This window comes from Numida meleagris, chromosome 9 (assembly GCF_002078875.1).
Source record: "Numida meleagris isolate 19003 breed g44 Domestic line chromosome 9, NumMel1.0, whole genome shotgun sequence".
In the NCBI taxonomy this organism is placed as follows: Eukaryota; Metazoa; Chordata; class Aves; order Galliformes; family Numididae; genus Numida; species Numida meleagris.
In genome coordinates this window covers 10388666-10408636 of record NC_034417.1, presented here as the reverse complement: position 1 = coordinate 10408636, position 19971 = coordinate 10388666, and the positions used below count along the sequence as shown (strand labels likewise).

The 19971-nt window shown below is 39.0% G+C and overlaps 1 protein-coding gene and 1 long non-coding RNA gene across 4 annotated transcripts in view; one reads left to right on the top strand and one right to left on the bottom strand.

Annotated features, from left to right (window-relative positions):
* Positions 1-14673, bottom strand: part of LOC110403620 — a 15925-nt gene extending 1252 nt beyond the window's left edge. Inside the window, exons 1-2 of the long non-coding RNA XR_002441759.1 lie at positions 14591-14673; positions 1504-1560 (exon numbers count right to left, since the gene is read on the bottom strand). This is a non-coding gene — a long non-coding RNA (uncharacterized LOC110403620). The remainder of the gene's footprint in view (positions 1-1503; positions 1561-14590) is intronic.
* Positions 1-19971, top strand: part of USP8 (ubiquitin specific peptidase 8) — a 24440-nt gene extending 4469 nt beyond the window's left edge. For 2 of the 3 annotated variants that reach the window (XM_021407063.1, XM_021407062.1), the window contains exons 2-20: positions 4549-4719; positions 5112-5256; positions 5864-5949; positions 8488-8632; positions 8974-9031; positions 9763-9907; positions 10208-10370; positions 10988-11132; positions 11289-11509; positions 12613-13191; positions 13915-14004; positions 14616-14696; positions 15082-15344; positions 15903-16115; positions 16489-16699; positions 17282-17518; positions 18163-18305; positions 18684-18816; positions 19018-19971. In XM_021407063.1, the coding sequence (XP_021262738.1) occupies positions 4616-4719; positions 5112-5256; positions 5864-5949; positions 8488-8632; positions 8974-9031; positions 9763-9907; positions 10208-10370; positions 10988-11132; positions 11289-11509; positions 12613-13191; positions 13915-14004; positions 14616-14696; positions 15082-15344; positions 15903-16115; positions 16489-16699; positions 17282-17518; positions 18163-18305; positions 18684-18816; positions 19018-19203 (3348 nt within the window). In that variant the 5' untranslated portion in view covers positions 4549-4615 and the 3' untranslated portion in view covers positions 19204-19971. The remainder of the gene's footprint in view (positions 1-4548; positions 4720-5111; positions 5257-5863; positions 5950-8487; positions 8633-8973; positions 9032-9762; positions 9908-10207; positions 10371-10987; positions 11133-11288; positions 11510-12612; positions 13192-13914; positions 14005-14615; positions 14697-15081; positions 15345-15902; positions 16116-16488; positions 16700-17281; positions 17519-18162; positions 18306-18683; positions 18817-19017) is intronic. The other variant, XM_021407064.1, reaches the window with a different exon arrangement.

Below are 19971 nucleotides of genomic sequence, written 5' to 3'. Positions count from 1 at the left end.
TTTCACTCTATACACCTTTTTGCAATTATTTTGCTGGACAAAGCATAGAGACCTAGTCAGTTGGGAATCTGATATCTGTGAACACTGAGGTTCAAAATCAGCTGGTTATGTTTATGTATGAAGGAGCTGATGATGATTCTGAAGTCCTAAATTCTTTGTAAACAAAATATCAGGCCAATGAAAAGTTTTTCTTAAATGCAGGTGAATTATTGGTAAAGAACAGCAGCATTTGACTTCAGAACAATAATTTGTTGAAGATAGTATGATAAAAAGATAAGAACCATAGCAGGTAAAAGGAATAGTTGTGAAAACTTTTGGAAAGTGTAAGTAGTAAGGGCAGTTTGGGCTAGGTTGGTATAGAATCCCATACAATATTCTATACAGTGCAATAAAAGAGCACTCATGTCCATGTGCAAAAATTGACACTTTTTGTTTCCTGTTTGCTTCTGTTGTGGGAGAGAAGACTGACAAAAGTATGGTACCCATTGTCTGAATACCTGTATACTAATCCATATATTTGTAAGTGCCTGGCCATAGATCAGATTCTCACCTAGCAATTTTTGGGCAAGCCGAGCGTCTTAAGCATGCCCCCATGGGATGGAGTCAGCCTGAGGATCAGCTGAATACCAGGCACCATCTCCAAGTTTTAATCACTGTGTTCTGGAAGCACTGTGCCCAAAATGCAGTGGTAAAACAGCAAACAGCAGATAGCTTCTGCTTAAAAAGCTGTTAAGAGCTCATCTCCTTCTTCTACTATCCTTAGCTTACAGTAACAACTGGGCAGTATCTTCCTGTATGTCACAGTTTTAATAGGCGTTGCAATTGAGAAGAAGCCTATTGTAATCCAGAATGGTATTCCACTGGTTCTGTTCATTATTTTTCCCAATGTTAAATAATGGAGAAGAGACCCAGATATGCTCCCTGAAACAGCTGGTTCGTATTTTCCTATCGCTACTTTTCTTTTTTAAAGAATAACACAAACTTTGGTTTGGATCAATGTCACTGTAAGTAGAAGACCTTTGTTGGTCACTAGCTCTGGTCGTCTCAGTTTGGGTGATGCAGAGATGTGTTCATTCAGGTCCTCTGCAACTTGAACAAAACTCAGAAGTTTATCTTTGTGAATCTACATCAGCTCACAGAGTGGTAACTGCTTTGAAAAATAATATAAAGAGAACATGAAGGTACAAGCATGCCTTGAACTGCAGGAAAAGCCTGAGGAGTTTTAAGGGTCCTTCTGAACAGCCAACCCTGATAGCGTCAGTCTATAGGCTGCAGATAAGGAACTAACTTTTCTTTCACATGGAAGAACGAATTAGAAGCTGTAATTAAAAACTTATATTAACATCTGATACATGCTGCATGTAATTCCATTAAGTAGGCTGTTGAGAACTTGATTCCCTCCTCCCCCGCCCCCCAAAAGTATTATTTCTAATCCATCCTAAACTCATTTTACTGCAGCATGTTGCATGAATTACAGTGCTATGGGAGGTCAAAGAGTAATACCTCATTCATCAGCTGCTATGGGGAGCTGCTCATCTTCTGAGAAAGGTGTAAAAGTTTCTGCAGATAAGGAAATAAAAGTAAGTTTAGTATTGCATTTGGCAGCTTAAAAACCTTCAGTTCTAACTCTTATTAACTAGAGTGGGAAAATACAGAAAGTCTGTTTTCGTTCTCAGCCAGAGCTCAGATTTATCCTCTATCCGTTATTCTGCATTTGTAGAAATGAGGTTCCAGAGGAGCTGCATTATCAAGGTGTGTCAGCAACGCTGGAAATTTTGCAGGCATCTTCTGCCTTTCATTAAGTGGATCATTTTCCACATAGTCTTGTTTTTTCCTCATACACACAGTAATGTTAAGTTCACATCTTTTTCAGAAGATGTATTTAGTCATATTCTGACAGAACTCAGCCAAATCTTGCCACTTAAGATTAAGAAAATACCGATTACATAACAGCAAACATTGAAGATATATTTAGAAGAGACTTAGAGCTTCAAAGAAAAAGTCTATTTGCAGTTTGAGGTTGCCAGTTAAATATGTGTTTTGAAGGTAGGATTAGACGTGCAGCTCTAAGATCTTAGCACAAGTAAAGCCTCTCCTTGTAATTCTGCAAGATTATTTAAAAACAAATACATCTTTGCATTAGACAAGAAAGTGTTTAGATTGGGAAGGTCCTTTAGCTAGCAGTTGGATGTGTTTTGTTTCATTTCTACTGAACGTAGAACTTCTGATTAGTTTTCTGCTTTGTTTTCGGCAATTAAGTACGTCCTGAGAGTTAAAGCTAAGCATAAGGCATCTTATATTGGGTAGGGCAGATGCATGGGGTATAGTATGAATTCCTAATTTTACGTGCTAAAATTAGTATTTGAGGATTTTATGATTTACTTCCTGGAATTACATGGAATGCAGTCTCCTAAGGAACGGTTTTTGACAAATGTTCTAAGTTTGGACAAATGCTGTATAATTCTAGAGTTTGCAAGGGCAGCATCTGTGTCTAAGCACTATGTTACCTAGCTGGTAACAGCTGTGTGCCATAGGAAGGCCCATCCTCTTCCCCTGCCATCCCCAAAGGCTAAAATAGCTTACTGTATAGCATATGCAGACATTGTAGTTGGACTGTCTGCACGAGACTTGATGGACCGTGTCCAGTTCTGGGCTCCCCAGTTCAAAAAAAGACAGGGATCTCCTAGAAGGAGTCCAGCAGAGGGATGCAAAGATGATAAAGGGTCTCTCCCTGTGAGGAAAGGCTGAGTAACCTGGGTCTGTTCAGCCTGGAGAAGAGAAGACTGAGGGGAGGATCTGATTAATGTTTATAAGTATCTAAAGGGAAGTGGGAAGCAAGCGGATAAGGCCCGGCTCTTCTTGGTGGTTTGTAGCAATAGGACAAGCAGTAATGGCCTAGAACTTGAACACAGGAAGTTCCATACAAACACATGGAGGAACTTCTTTACAGTAAGGGTGACAGAGCACTGGAACAGGCTGCCCAGAGAGGTGGTGGAGTCTCCTTCTATAGAAATACTCAAGACCCGTCTGGACATCAACCTGTGCAATCTACTGTAGGGAAGCTGCTTAAGCAGGGGGTTGGCCTTTGTGGTCTCTTGAGGTCCCTTCCAGCCCCTTTAATTCTGCAGTTCTGTGACTGCTACACACAGAATGTCAGCTGAGAAGATCTAACAATCTCTTCTGGCCAGCTCTGCATAAGTGTGTAACCACTGCTTGGGAGTGCTTCCCAGAGGCCACAGAAAGACGACTGTACCTGGGAGTCCAACACCTACAGCATGGCCGAGATGTTTCGAGCAGACTTCAGTCCGCTTTAACCTTCCCGTGTCTTACCAACACGTAACGAGTCACCTTGCCGTTAGTAGAGCATCTGTGTGCAGGGCTTGTGTTAGGCTAGTCATACGATGATTATCCAGCACAAAATTCACGGTACAGATAGGTCAGATGGTTTCTGAAAATATATTTACTGACTTTATAGTTGAATAAACTTGCTGGATAGATGAACATTCTTAAGTCAGCATTTCCTTCCTCCTTGTTTTCCTTATTATTCTGCTTGTATTCTTGACAAGTTACCTAGCGTTGTTTCAAATAATTCTATCAATTGAGGAGGATTAATTTATACTGGTACCTATTTAGCCAGTCATGCATGAATAATACATACAATAGATAAAAGAGGACTGTTATGAATGATTAACATTTAAGTAGTTGCAATTTAAGCACTATTCCCCCTTTGGCAAGGAAGATTGGGTGTAGGAGGGAGCTGTTCTCCTTCAGCCCAGAGGAGAGAAGGGAGACCTCACTGCAGCCTTGCAGTACCTGAAGGGCGCTTACGAGCAGAAGGGGGAGCGACTTTTTCATGGTCTGGTACTGATAGGACAAGGGGGAATGGCTTTAAACTAAAAAGAGAGGAGTCTGAGGTTAGATGTGAGGGAGAAGCTCTTTACTCAGAGGGCAGTGAGGCCTGGGCACTGCTGCCCAGAGCTGTGGGTGCCCCATTCCTGGAGGTGCCCAAGGCCAGGCTGAGTGGGCCCTGGGCAGCCTGAGCTGGGGGCAGCCAGCCCACGGCAGCGGTTGGGGCTGGGGAAGCTTTAGAGTCCCCTCCAACCCAAGCCATTCTGTGATATATTTAACTGCTGGAATTGTTTTCCACTCATGCTTTTTGATACAAATGATTGCTTAGAGTAAGCATGAGATTATTTTTTCGTTTGTTTGTTTTAAATAGTGGCATATTTCTATAAGAAATTCTGGTTTTAATAGCAGTAATATAGATTAATGCCAAAGGCGTAGATGCCAGTGCTATAGTAGCAGAGTAACGTTTCACCAGATTGAAGTGGACCAGATCAACCACCGGAGCTGTGAGTGATTACCTATGCTCAAATTACATTTAGAATCATTAATTATAATTTACACTTCAACTGTGTAAGTTCCAGATTGTTTTATGTTCATGTTGATTCATGTAACATGAGCTAGATTAGGCAATAATCACGTACAGGTCACTATAGTAACTGCATTAGAATTTTGGAGTATAATGGGCTTTTTTTTTTTTTCCAGAAAACTACTGGTAAAGGCTTGTAAGAAGTTGTACCGTCCTAGGAGGGAAATAAATAACAACATTAACATGCCTGCTGTGGCTTCTGTACCTAAGGAGCTGTATCTCTGTACTTCATTGAAAGATCTCAACAAGAAGACAGAAATAAAACCTGAAAAGACCAGTACAAAGAGGTATCTATGTTTTAAGGGATTTGGAATTAACTATACAAAATACAAATCTCAGGAGCATATAGTAAATAGAATTTTTGATACTTATGTAAGTTAGATTGTTTCCTTATGTATTCAGCAAAATATTTTTTAAAAGAGTACTTTTTCCTACATCACAGCATGCTCTTTCAATACAGAAGATTTTAAGTGAGGCTAGTAAACAAACCAGCAAAGAGAAACGTCATTTGGAGGAGCATGATTCTAATTCATGTTTAGTGGAAGTTCTGTATTAAGATGGTAAAAACCAAACAATGCCTGGGCAGAGGCTGTGAACACTTGAAATGGCATCTTGCAATTAGAAGGTGTCTGGGGACAAGACAACAATCACGTACTTTACACCTCTTCTCTGATTTCAGTTATGTGCAGAGCGCCCTTAAGATTTTCAAAGCCGCAGAAGAAAGCAGATTGGACCGAGATGAAGAAAAAGCTTACATCCTATATATGAAATATGTGACTGTTTATAATTTTATTAAAAAGAGACCTGATTTTAAGCAGCAACAGGTATAAAAGCTTTCTGACTGACCTTTTCTGCATTAGTGGAAGTGCTAGAAGTACAGAAAGTTATCCTAACACACGTTCAAAGGGTTACGCTGATAGTACATAAATTGCCTCACTTACGCTGACATTTTTCCTTCCTATTTTTGACAAGTTTATTCTTGTTTTTACAGTTTGCTCTTATCAATTACACATAACATTCATAAATAGTCAGATATGTGAATGTTTTTCATGGAAAGTTAATCCTGTCATCTTTTGCTTTCTAACATCTTTTGGGACAGCACTAAGGAGTTTGGGGATTGTGGGAGTGTGTTTTTTATTCATTTCAAGCCTCTTTCACTGAAAATGCACGAATGTGCATTTTTGCTTTTAGTTTTGCAACTAGAGCCATCTCTTACTGAACACAACTGCCTTGTCTGTATTAGCGCTATAGAACAGCATTAATTACAAACTCATGTTTGAAGGGAAAATACTTGACTCAAAATGGTTTCTTCTGTAGAAATTATCATCCTTATAATACAGTCTTTCTGCAGATTAGCTATTCTTGATATGCACAGAAGTAGGCATCATTAAGCTGTATTGTTAATTTGTGGGCTGATGCTTGTAATTCTAGGATTATTTCCATTCCATTCTTGGGCCTACAAATTTAAAAAAAGCTATTGAAGAAGCTGAAAGACTCTCAGACAGCCTTAAACTCAGGTATGTGAATACAGCAGATAATGTTGTTCAATAAACCTGAAGCCTATGCATGCACAGTTTCAGGTTTGTATTGCTACATATTAGTAAGGGATTGTGCTTGCAGTAGCATTTAGATACCTGAAATTACTGACAGCTTAAATAATTTACCTACAATAGTGTGCTTTTATAGATCATTTTGTCATCATGTATTCCAGTAACTTGCCACTATCTGTGTTACCTTGTCATTCTTAGCACTGTGATTTATTGATAGTGTCTCCTAGTTTTGTTTAATGACTAATAAAAACAAACCACAAGATAAACTGTATATGCGCTAGGACAGATTGAGAGCCTTTTCCTCTTCCTCACCCTTTTCATCACAGTCACCTGGGACCAAATATGCTGATGAACATTACTAGTATTTGCGTGTGCTTAAAGCCCTCCTAATATGGGCTTGGTTTGTACTAACAAAACACATTTCTAGTGACTCCCCCCCCCCCCCCACAGTTCTTTAGGTAGTTGCAACAGATTTTCTTTACCATTTGCAGACACTTGTATGGAAATGCAGGTTTGGCAGTATGTAACCGAGCTGATTCTAAGGGGCTTTTGGTAGCTCATTTACAATGCTTGAGTTCTAAGCCTTTATGCCATAAGCCATGAAATTTTGACAGTATGTTGTAAGGTGGACTCAATCCTACGTGATAGTACAGTTTGTTGTGCTTCCAGCCTTACTTGCTATTCACATCCTGAGCTGCTGGCTTTCTTTGCCCCTTCCCCACCTCTTAAACTCTCTCCCATCAGCCAGGCACATTCCCCTTCCCCACACACCCACATTACTGTGAAAGCTTACCCACCCTATGCCTTTTGAAGAGCTTAATCTAAAAAGTCAGTTTAGGAGAACGATGAAATAAGAGTGTAGCTACATGTATATAGAAAAAAGACTTCCCAAAGACATCTGATGATATTATATATGAAACAACCTTTAACTAGTCCCTATTTTTCATTAGGCCTTGCCATTCAACACAAATCCACTGAGAGAGTAGACTCTCTGATAGAGTTATAGAAAATACAATTTAGAGATTTATTGTGTAGTAGCTTTTTATGAAATAAATTGAGTTTTGAAAGTTGACGCAATGAATAACTTTCAATTACTGTGACTAAAATGCGTATTTATTTAAAGGGAGGACAGATGAAACATGACTCTGTGTAGCTACAGAAGTGGTTTCATAGAAATTATTTGTGTAATTTCTCTTCCAGGCCATAGGCCAGCAAATAATTTTACTGTTAATTGTTAACTCTAAGTAGAGCTGCTGAAACATTGTTTGTACAGCCTTAGGAATACCTCCATGAATGAGCTACTATGTGCTTCAGAGGTCTATCAGTGGGTAAATGGGAAGCTGATCGGTAGATATCCCATATTAACCGAACTCAGTGGAAACTGTAAATATGCCTTAGTGCCATTAACTTCCAAGAACAACAAAATGCTCTGTTCTTGATTTGGCAAAGACACTGTAAATTAGAAGTCTGCTTAAGAAATAAAATTAGGCTTGCAGCCTACTTCCTACGAGCGGCCAATTAGTGGAGCAGGGTGTGCGGCAGAATTTGATGTCACAATCTAGTTTATTAATGCAGTGCTTAATATGAAATAAAGCTGCATAGTAGTGGTCATTTTAGTCCTTATTAGTCAACATGTAATTAGAACGAGCAGTAACTAACGCAGTGCAATTCTCAAGCCTTACTACTTGGCTCAGTCATCAACACTGTTAATTTAAAACACTTGTTATTTTGTGGAACACTAGTAACCCTTATCTTTTCAATTGTATTAAATAGAATGCTCTTTGATAGCATTGTGACTACAAGCCTGAAGTTGATTTAAAAGCTGTGGTACGGAGGCCACTGGTTTACAGTTCTGTGATTGTCCTTACACAGGCAAGCGGCTGAGGCTTACTGAAAGGGACACCTGTATGCAAGACTTCAGTCCACAAAAAATTTTGAGTGTGATTCTTGCATTGATGTCACTGTTGTCTCAGAACTTGAAATAAACAGCAGGGGCACAGGTGAGGGCATAACAGAACTGTAACATCAGCTTACACCCTGAAGGTGACTGCTGCTGTGCAGGTAGTTCTGATCCAGCTTCTCAAAAAAAGGAAGTTCAGAAAGTTATCTCGGTTCTCTAACTATTACCTGCACTGTTGCAAAACCACATAAAATACCTTGGATGACTGTTACAATACTGAAGTTTACTTAAAAGTGACCGCTTTGTACTCCTGCTTCTATGAAATGAGTTGAAAAACCTACTGCATCTAGTGACAACAGGTTTTAAGAAAAAAATTTTAAGCCTTAAAAGTAATGGCTGTGGAATAGGATAAGAAAAGCATCCCAAGAGTGGGAGAAACAATGCAAGCAGTCATGGAGGAAAATGGGGACTTGTTGCAAGGGTGTTGGAGTATTTCCACCATCCATCCCAGGACTTGCTGTTGTTGTTGGCAATTAACTAAGGGTAGCTAATTATGTGATATTGGAGGGGAAAAAAAAACCCACAACACTCTTCTGTTTCCATAGATATGAGGAAGCTGAAGTACGGAAAAAACTTGAAGAGAGGGACAGACAGGAGCTACAGAAAAAGCAAGAACCAAAAGATGATGGAAAGAGTCCGGCCAAAGGCTCATCAGAAAGTACAGCAGATTACAAAGGAAAAAGCCAAAGGGTAATTGAAGATGTTTACAAATTTTCTAGATCAGTTATAGTTTTAATCTACCATTTGGTATTTATTAGTAGCTATTTCTAGCTCAGAGTCATATTGTGGTGTTTAGTTTATGCCCCCCACTACCCTTTTCCAAAGATAACTCAAAAGGTTGAGTCCTACCAACCTCTAAGTCTTACCTAAGATGGACTTATAAAGAGGCTTCCTTTTGCTAGACTTCTTCCTGTGGTGTAGTTTGGCCAGTTTCCCTCAAGTTGTATGAGAGTCAGTGTCTGTTGGCCACCTTGGTTCTGACTATTAGATCTTAATTTAACTTACTGTTTTTTCCCCTCCTTACAACACAGATTAATGGCGAGAGGAAGAATTCACTGGAAGGAAAGGATCAGTCTGAGAGTTTGAGTGGTAAGAGATAACATTTACCCAGGTGTGGAAAAGAGTCTCCATACACCTATGCACTCATCACTTTTGCAGCTGCAGTTCTTTCAAGTTATTTCACTGTCTGAATATCTGGATAAAATTTTGCTATCCTGTATTTCAGTAATAGCAGCTCAGTCATAAAGCTCTGTATTTACATCTCATCACTTGAGCTTAGAAAGGTGTCCTGAGGTTTGTTTTGTTGTTTTTTTTAATTTAATAACTAGAGTGGTTAAACGAAGAAAAAAGTCTCTTCAACTAATAAGAAAAACTCTAGGCAAGGCTGAAGCGTGTCAGCTTTTTCAGTTAAATAAGAAATTTCCCCTGCCTGTCCCAGCCTTCTGTTTTTCTTGTAATAAATGTGCAAACGTTCCTCTTCAGCTGAGAACCCTAGAGAGCATCTGCAGTATGTAGCTCGCTTGCCTATATAGCTTACACTAAATGAGACCATGGCAAGTTAAACTAACTCATCACCAAAGTGTCTAGTAATGTCAAATTCAGCAGGTTTGCTGTTAATGACTACAGTAGTGGGAGCAAAAGAGTCGATCTGCTCTGCAGTGTCTCAGCTCCATGGCTCTGTGGGAAGAACATATATTAACATATTCTATACGCTTTTCTGTTCTGTGTCGTCTGTTTGCACTCCTGATTACTCCAGAAGTGATATAGCTATCTCCATTTACAGTGTAGCTTTTAGCATCTAACAGCTTTTGTATTTTAAGGAACAGTCACAGCTGAGAAACTGTTTGCAATGATGACAGACAAAAGCATTGAATTGATTATAATGGATGCTCGAAGCTTGAAGGACTACCAGGAGTCATGTATTCCAAGATCTGTCAGTGTCCCAGAAGAAGCTATCAGTCCTGGGTATGGAATAAATGTTAAATGATAATGAAACATTTAATTTCTGTAAAAGTAGTGTTTCTCGCATTCTCTTAAAACAAATACAAAGCTAACTCTGCATTAGAGAGATCTTATGCTTTTACAGCTTGTGCACTTCAGTTTCAGAGTCCCTGATACATATGAACTGTTGAAACATATCTGGACTCTGTTCTTGCATGTACTTAAAGCCATTTTATCTAAGCACATAAATGTACATGGTTTTGTATATTGTTGGACAAAGTGTTGCTTGTACATGTCATTTAAACGCATATTGATACATTTCAGAGTTACTGCTAGTTGGATTGAAGCCAGACTCCCAGAGGATTCTAAAGATCCATGGAAGAAGAGAGGACATTTTGATTATGTTGTACTGCTAGACTGGTTTAGTTCTGCAGAAGATTTAAAGCTAGGAACAACTCTTCAGAGTCTGAAAGATGCACTTTTTAAGGTTGGCAAGTTTCATATTTTATATTATTTCATCTTAATAAATAAGGTGGTCTTAAAGCACCTATAATTACAAAGTATGTGGAGACAGTGACATTCTAGGCAAACATCTTGGTTCAGTTTTTCAAAGGCTGCTTATTTTGATAGCAGAAGTATAGTCAGAGGCTTTACTTCCCCTGCTTATGCGGTAGTAGTAGAAATAATTCATTAAATAGGCAAAGAGCAGAATGATTCTACTCCCCAGCGGTTAGCTGGTAAACTTTAAGTACAAAGATAGTTGAGGCAGTTCTCTCTTTACTGCTTTACAGAATAGTTCCTAAACCTCTGTGCCTTGTTCATGTTTGAATATTAAGGACCTCGGGAGGAGGCCGAGCTGGAGGCTGAACTCTGAAGGGCTTTTCAGAAAGTTAACACGATGCTTACCGGTGTCCCTAATCACTGAGCAAACTTGTTAGATAAGCTGCTGAAGTAAATGTTAGAATAAAAATATTTTTCTGCACAGAGGATTGTCACTTGACTTTATAATTTAATGACTAGAAATAGAAACTTCATCAATGTGGTTAAGATTGAAAAATCCCACACTATGTTTAGATCATTTAATTTCAAACTTTTTTCTTATAGTGGGAAAGTAAAACTATACTGCAGAATGAACCTCTGGTTCTAGAAGGAGGCTATGAGAACTGGCTCCTTTGTTTTCCCCAGTACACAACAAATGCTAAAGTAACTCCACCCCAGCACAGCAGGAGTGAAGCAGTAACTGTGTCTTGTAAGTATAAAAACGTCTCTAACTACTGTATGTTACATCATTCAAATGTGTTTGAGATGGCCTTGTTTTGATTTGGGCTAGATTTCCAAACGTAAATTTGAGGGTTAATTTGTTGTTGTAAGAGCTATCTTGTGTTTTTTCTCCCTCCTGTCCCAGTGGATTTTACATATCCATCTCTGGAAGAGCCAGCTCCTGCTCCACCTGTTGCCCCTATAAAGCCTTCTCCAACAGAAGTGGTTGATAATGAAGAAACAGGAGCTAATTTGGAAGAGAGACTAAGGTCACTGAACAGACCAAGCGTAGAAGGTGCCGCTGTTCCAAAATCTGACAGCTCATTTGTAGTTAATCCAGCATCGATTACAAGAAGCATCCCTGAGGTAAGCTGTGCTCCTTTCTTTCAAATTCAGTACAAGGTTAATCTATCATATGCAGAAGCCTAATTCCACAGAGAGATGTTCTTGGTATTTGTTTAAGCCTTGTAAACAAGAATATTGGTATAGAGACTATTAGAGGTCTGTGAAGCTACAGTAAATAATCCACAGAGCTTTATGAAGCTGAATATATTTGATGCAATTGCAGAGTTTTTGCTGAGGATTTCTATACAAGCACAGCAGAAAGTAAAGGTCAGCAGTTGCTTATTAATTCAGAAATTCTATAAGCAAGCTTTTCCAATGAAAATATACAGATGATAAAACAGGAAGGGCAGCTAAACCACGGCTTACCTTGGCTACTCCAAAGCTCTGCTTTCCAGCCACCGTATCTTCCTTCAAACAGCAAAACATTTAGGTGACTCGTTACTCCTTGTCTAGTACTGAAAGCATGGGGACTTGTTTCTTCCTCTCACGGGTATGAAACTTTCTAAAAACACCTTCATAGAGTCCTTGCACTAAAATAACTTGTTTTCCTTGGGAGACAAGGCTAAAAATATTTGCTCTTTGCTTCTGCCTTTCTAGATAATTTCTTTAACACAGATTTCAGCTAAGATCTTATTTATTTTCTTCCTTGAACTATTCTTCATTTTTTCAGAACTTCTACTCTGGCATTAAGACAACCTGCTCTCCTAGGTCTGAACAGAAGTCAGTCATAAATACCTTTTCCCATCAGGCACATCTGCCTTAATTAGGTGACAGAACATGTGATTGAGAGAGCCCTGCCCAAATTAGGCTGCCTGATTGCCCTAAAACATTCACCTTTGAAAGCCTGAAAATGAAGACCTGAGTTGCAGTAATGTGTGCTTAGTTCTGTGCTTACGGTTCTTTAGGGCTTGTTGACTCTTACCTCACATCTGGAAATTCAATGAATACCTGATTTTACTAACAAGCAATCTGAATTACCAGATTTACTGAAATTGAAATTGATTCTCTGTCTGGCAGAAATCAACTTTATATGATCTTTATTCTTTCATGCATCTGACTTGGAAGTCCGGCCAAGAGAGCACCAGTAGCTCTAGTGAATTGTTCCTCTGTGCTTCCTGTTACAGGTTGATCGTTCTACAAAGCCTTCAATAAAAATATCTGATGATAATAAACCCAGAGCTGAAAGTACACTCGGTGACAGCCAGCCTATTGAGAATGGCCGAGTGGTTCCGGACCGGTCCACAAAGCCATCACTTGATGCTAAGAGCGTTCTGACAGAAGAAGAAAAAAGCCGCGTACACGCGGAAACTGCTGCCCTGATGGAGAAAAACAAACGAGAAAAAGAACTGCGGGAGAGACAGCAGGAAGAGCAAAAAGAGAGGCTCAAGAGAGAAAAAGAAGAACAAGAGCAAAAAGCAAAGGAAGAACAGAGAGAAAAGGAACGCAAAGAAAAGCTACAGCAATCCAAAGAGGAGAGAGAACAGAAGGAGAGAGATGAGCAGATAAAAAGAGAACAGGAGGAGAAGGAAAAAGAAAAAGCGCGCAAAGAAGCAATAGAAGCAAAAAAGCAAAACAAAAATGAACCAGAAAGCATTGGCGCAAAAAAGATGGAAACTGACAAAATAGCTATAGAAGAAAGAGAAAAAGGAACACGAACACCAGAGACACAGAGACGTGTGCTGGGTGATGCATCTCCAGGCAAGGTCAGCAAAAAGGGGAGCGTGGAATATTCAGGGTGATTTCAGTGCCTCCTGAAGTGAGGTAGCATCAATGCAAATTTTAAATATACACAGTATTGGAATCTTATGTAGGCCTGCTGTTGTTACATAAAGGTATAGGAGATAGTTGAAACCAAGAATCAAGTAGTTTCACAGGACAGCCTAAACTGGCTCAATTCTTGCTTGTAGGTGGGCAGCATGGAGTCCCCACAGGAACATAAAAATGACCATCGTGAAGGTAGAATGGATGGTTCAGTCTGCCATCCTCTGGTTCAGTTGTAGATCCACGGCAGCATTTTCTCTCTCACACCAGTCTATAACATACACTATACTGTGGTAACAAATTCTAAGGACAGAATCACGTTATCATAACCAACTCTGTAGTACCCCCAGCTGCATGAGCAGTGATATAACAGGATTTTGTTGGCTTGTATTGGAAGGGAAGTAAGCACCAATCTATTTTGTTTGCTGAGACCAAAGCAGTAGTAAGTCTGTCTTATGTAACACAACATTCAGGTACGAAGGCAATTCAAAAAAATCATTGTGTAGATTAGGAATACAAAAAGTGATGTGTAGATAGCTGCTGTAATGACTTCATTTATCAACAATGAAAAAAGAAAATTCAATTTTGCTTCCCTATTTTGCTTTATCAGCCTTTACTGACAGTCTAGATGAAAATTGAAAGCCTTCTCTCAAAATCTTTTGCAGCAAACTGAGCTTAAAGGACAACCAGACAGTGGAGCTCAAAAGCCAGGACCCCTTAGAGAGGATTCTGAACAAGATACTGAAAGACTTAAAGTAAATACACTGTGTTTCGTGTAGCCAACAGCAATCAAGCGCAGATGCTTTGTGATTATTATTTCACGTTAAATTCTACCTCACTTTAATTTTCAAAGTCATGATCTTAAGAAAAGACTTGTGTTGTGCTCATAGCTGTTTGCTTTTATTTTGTCCTATTCATCTGCAAAAAGTTTGTGAAGCTTTCACTAGAAATTTTCGTATGCTTCTGATAGCGTTTACAAGTGTTCCACACTCATTCGTCACCTCGTGTACTCTGTTGCGTACTAGCTAGAAAAGATCTTTGCTGTGTGTTTAACAAAAGCACATATTTCTAACAGAGTGGCTTATCTAGGGGAGGAATGGAGTAGTCAGGCTATTGCAAAGCTGAATTGTCTTCCTTTTCCTGGAGCATGTCAGCATACGGCTTTTGTCTAGGTTGAGTGATACAAAACAGTAGTATTACATTGCCATTTTTCTGTCCTACAGTGAGTTGCATTTTCAGCTATAATGAAAGATTTCTCATTGATCTGTTTTGCATTCAATCATGCAACTACATAGGGAAGTCACAGGCAGCTTGCTGCTCTGTGTAGGTAACTGTATGTACCTTACATTTCCGTTGTATTTATTAGTCTCAGCGGGAGCCACTGATGAGAGCGCGAAGTGAAGAAATGGGGAGGATAATACCAGGACTGCCTGCAGGTTGGGCAAAGGTAACTTTCTATTCTGATGTCATAATTAAGTCAGGTGTGCAATTTCGCAGTGCCATTCAGTTGTCACATTTCTAAGTGAGATCTTTATTTTTGTCCCTTCAATTTCCACACATGGTTATTTTCTGAACTTTTTCTGAATTTTTTGTAATTAAATTAGGGAATCTCATCTGCCTATTCTACCAGTAAGGAGTTGCTGTTTAAATGCATGTTGGTGAAAGTGGCACCTTCCACTAAATTGAATCCACTAAGTATTGAGGACAGTAACTACTGTTAAGGTCTCAGTGTTTAAGAAACTCGTGTATTGTTCTTGCAGTACTTTATAAGTAGATAGGGTTCGTGACAGATCTTGACCTAGCTTTAAAACTCTTTTTTTTTCCCCCCAAAGTTTCTGGATCCAATCACTGGAACCTTTCGTTACTATCACTCGCCAACGAATACTGTTCAGATGTATCCACCAGAGATGGCTCCCTCGTCCACCCCTCCAGCCACCCCGCCAACTCGCAAACCCAAGCCACAGGTGACTGTTGAACGCGAACGGGAGCACTCCAAACTGAAGCGCTCCTACTCGTCCCCAGATATAACCCAAGCCATTCAGGAGGAAGAGAAGAAAAGAATTCCTGTAACTCCTGCTGTCAATCGTGAAAATAAGTATGTCTGATAACTTACATCGCAGCATGGGCAGTTATAGCATATAGGATGATTTGGTCTTTAACTCACTGAAATCAATATTTTCTAAGTGGATTTGAAAGAATACAAGAGAGTTTTTCTTAAATGCATGGACAGATATCATTTGAGAATTAATGTAATTATTATTTATTAACATGAATTTCAGAGGTCACAGTGTCATTGGATGACAGCTGCTTTTTAGGTATTGGTATTTGTGTTAACATAGTAAATGCCAGTCTTCTGGCATTTTCACTCTGTGAAATGCAGTGTTTTTAATTTTTAAACATGAAGAACTAGCCGTTAATTTATTTATTTAATTAAAATAAATAAATGCTGATTTAGCCCGTACTTCAGCCCAACGTATGTAGACTTGTCACTGTTTCATTAACTCGTTTTCAGTACCTTAAACGATGCCCTTGGGGTGACTTCTTGTGCTGGGATGTTTTGTTGCCTGTGAGGGAAGGTGGTTCTGTTAGGTTATGTGCATGGTCTTGTCAAGTCTCAGACTGCTAAAAAAAAAAATAAAATCCTTCTTTACAGACCAGTCTATTACCCTAAAACAGAAATTTCAAGACTCTCTGCATCACAGATTAGGAACCTTAATCCTGTGTTTGGGGGATCGGGACCAGCTCTTACAGGACTCCGTAACCTAGGGAACACTTGCTATATGAACTCCATATTACAGTGTCTGTGCAACGCACCTCACCTGGCTGAGTATTTTAACAGAAACTTGTATCAAGATGATATTAACAGGTAACAATCTCTTATTCTCATCCTTTAATTTACAACTGAAGGATAAAAAGTGGGTTTTTTTTAATTAACAACTGTAAAGTCAGATGAATAATGCTGGGTATTTTTTCCAGAGGTTTCTCAGAATGCAGCTGCGGGACAGAATAGGCTTTACTGGGCAGTCTGAACTCAGCTGTGCTGAGTGCATTCATACACAGGCGTTGGTTGGTTTTAGTTGATTGGAGAACACTTGTAGCAGTTGGCGTGACAGGCTGGAAGCAGCAGTATCTTCTGTCAGACCAGATTTGAATATTTAAGTGACAGCATAAAAGCAGACAGAAATTTCGATTCAGACTAACAGCTTTTTTATTTTTATTCCATCTGTTTAACTGTGTAGGTCCAATTTCCTGGGGCATAAAGGTGAAGTGGCTGAGGAGTTTGGAGTAATAATGAAAGCTTTGTGGACAGGACAGTATAAATATATCAGTCCAAAAGACTTCAAAATTACAATTGGGAAGATTAACGACCAGTTTGCAGGATATAGCCAGCAAGACTCCCAGGAACTGCTTCTCTTTCTAATGGACGGCTTGCATGAAGACCTAAATAAAGTAAGCCATATATGTTATGAGTCACACATCTGCTAAATGAGCAAGAGAAGTAAATTTTAAAATATCTTATACTTCATAAGAGGATTTAAGTTGTGTGCTAGTGCAAATAATGAACTTTTTTTTTTTAAAGCACCTTCTGGGTACAGTTGAAAAAGTGAGCACAAATGCAGGTTAAGCTCACCATGGCTCTTTGGAGACAAAGTCCCATTTCTGTGACAGCCCTCTGGCTGGCAAGTCTTACATTACCAACGTGGCTTGCTGTTAGGGGTGGGTAGCAGGTGACTTTTGGAAGAAAACAGTATCAGTCCCAAAGCAGAAGTTGTTTAAAATCTACATTAGTTTGCAGTGGAGACGTACTGCTGCTTCTGTTATTGCAACGTTGTATACAAGGAAATGCAAGTATTTGGGATTATAGAATTCAGTTTTGTAAAGTATAAGATATTGATGGGAACAGAGGAAGAAACCTGTGGAAGAAAGCTCAGACAGATGGCTATCTTAACACATTTAAATGTTATTTAAATATTCTTCCTATTTTTATGTATGTTAATATATGGTTCTGGTGTTCAAATATCTGTTACATAGGCTGACAACAGGAAAAGGTACAAGGAAGAAAACAACGATCATCTCGATGACCTGAGAGCAGCAGAACTCGCCTGGCAGAAGCACAAACAGCTCAACGAGTCCATCATTGTGGCACTCTTCCAAGGCCAGTTCAAATCAACAGTGCAGTGTCTCACATGTCACAAGAAGTCCCGGACCTTTGAGGCTTTCATGTATTTGTCCTTACCACTTGCATCCACCAGTAAATGCACACTGCAGGTAAGCTGACACTAGAGATAAACATGAAAAACACTTCTCTTTGGCTTCGTTATGATGCTGCTTGTGCTGGAACGGGCTGCCCCGAGAGGTCGTGCAGTCTCCCCTGTTGGAGAGGGACGTGGTCCTGGACAGCCAGCAGGAGGTGGCCCTGACAGCCTCCAGGGGACCCCTCCAACTTCAGCCATTCTGTGATTCTGTGCTCAGCCTTTTGTTGAAGGAGTTATCAGTGTTCCAGCTTAGTCTATGCTAATGTGAAATGTGAACAGATCTGACAGATCTGTTATTAATTCTTTTTTTTTAAATTAGATCACTTCTTAAGAATTTTAAAACACAAGCAGGATGGAAATATTGAAGCCACGGTGTCAGAAAAGACATCCAGTATTTGCTCTTGTAGGTCATGGTATAAATGATTTTTTTTTTAATATTGTAGGTATACTATGAAGAACTAGCAGATAATCAATACATGCAGTAAAACTTTGACAGGTATCTTTAGCTCAGTTTTCTGCACCTTTGTGAAACATGGTGTGCAGATAACAAGCAAGGTGCTGCAAGTTAACAAGCAAATAGGAAATAAACGTTATTTATTCCATTATCTAAAGCACCTGTCCTTCATAATCCATATTTGTGTGTTCTCTTTTTTTAAGGAATGCCTTAGATTATTCTCCAAAGAGGAAAAGCTCACTGATAACAACAGATTTTACTGTAGCCATTGCAAAACTCGAAGGGATTCTTTGAAAAAAATAGAAATTTGGAAATTACCACCTGTGCTTCTTGTGCACCTGAAACGGTAAGTGAAACAGCAATTAGCGGAAATGAATTAGGATGAAATGACCAGGATTTGAGGAAGATTGGTTGTTCTAGTGCAGTCACTCGCTATTTTTAATTAGAGAAAGTTCCAGATATATTTCCAGTGGCAATATTGCAGGAACTGTGTTTTCACCTGCTGCCTGTTCTACTGGGCTGTAGTTCACAAAGCACTTCTGCAAGCCACCTCTTGTCACTTGTGCTCAGAAGCACACGCGTGAGCAGGAACTGTTTGTGATTCAGTTTAATCTTTAGTTGATATCATACCTGGGTTAAGAACAGGGAAAACACACACGTGGCTTAACATTCCTAAGTAGCTCGTGAATGACTTGTAACTCTTTAATGCTTTTTAATTCTCTAGATTTTCCTATGATGGAAGATGGAAGCAAAAGCTTCAGACCTCTGTAGATTTCCCATTGGAAACTCTTGACCTTTCACAGTATGTTATTGGTCCAAAGAATAATTTGAAGAGATACAATCTATTTTCAGTATCAGTAAGTAATTCACATTTCAAGTTACGTGATCTTTGTGCTAAGACTTTTTTTGGTCACTACGGTCGCAAATAAAGTTATGTTCTAAAATGAATGATCAGTATTTAGTTTAGAATCTCACATTCTACTTCATTTTTCTTGACCAGGTAAGAAATGGAAGCTTTCAAAGCTGTCAATTTTTCCTTCTCTTTTTCCCTTTTGCAGAATCATTATGGTGGGTTGGACGGGGGGCACTACACCGCCTACTGCAAAAATGCCTCGAAACAGCGCTGGTTTAAGTTTGATGACCATGAAGTATCTGAGATCTCAGCATCATCTGTGAAATCCTCAGCTGCATATATTCTCTTTTACACTTCTTACGAACAGCGAGCAGTGGAAGTGGCCACGTAAAGTAGTATGGGTTAAGAAAACTGGTTTTCTTTTTATAAGAACAAAGTAGTTATGGGAAGGCAAATAAACATGCAAAACTATGACAAATGTAGTCACTTCAAGTTATGGGGATGGTTGCAGCAGCTTCTCTGCAAGCAAGCTCCTTCTGGTCAGTACTATTGCTTAAATCAGATCGATGAATAATGCTTGTGGTAATACTGCCATCTGTGAAACCATTTAAAAGCATACTTGCATTACCATTTATTTAAAAAAACAACTATATTTTTAGTCTGCTCCAAAATTAAATTCTAGCTTAGTCATCTGAAATCTATTAACAAGTAGTTTAAAATGTCTACAATTCCCAAGGCATATCTTGATTTTTATCTTCATTCTTTCACTGTTATGGCCTTTTCACATTTCTAACCTTAAGCTTGATTCTACTGTGAATACTCTAGAATGATGTAAACAGTTAGGAATGTAAGTGTACATATTGATTGCATACTTGCACATCAGAACTATGTATATAAAACGTTGTCCTTTTTGTGAGAAACTCTAAAACCTCAGAGAATTGCTTTAATTTGCCAGCTCTTAAGTAACTGCAGCACTACTTATTTAAAAGAAAAAAAAAGCAGAGCTGTATTTTTTGTTAGCTTTTGTCAATATTTGTGCACTTCAGAGTTACTCTAAACAAACGAGACTTTTCCTTTTTAATTTTTTAATATAAATTTTCATGTATACATGCATTAAAAACCTTAAGAAATGATTTAAAAATATATCCTGTTAAACGTA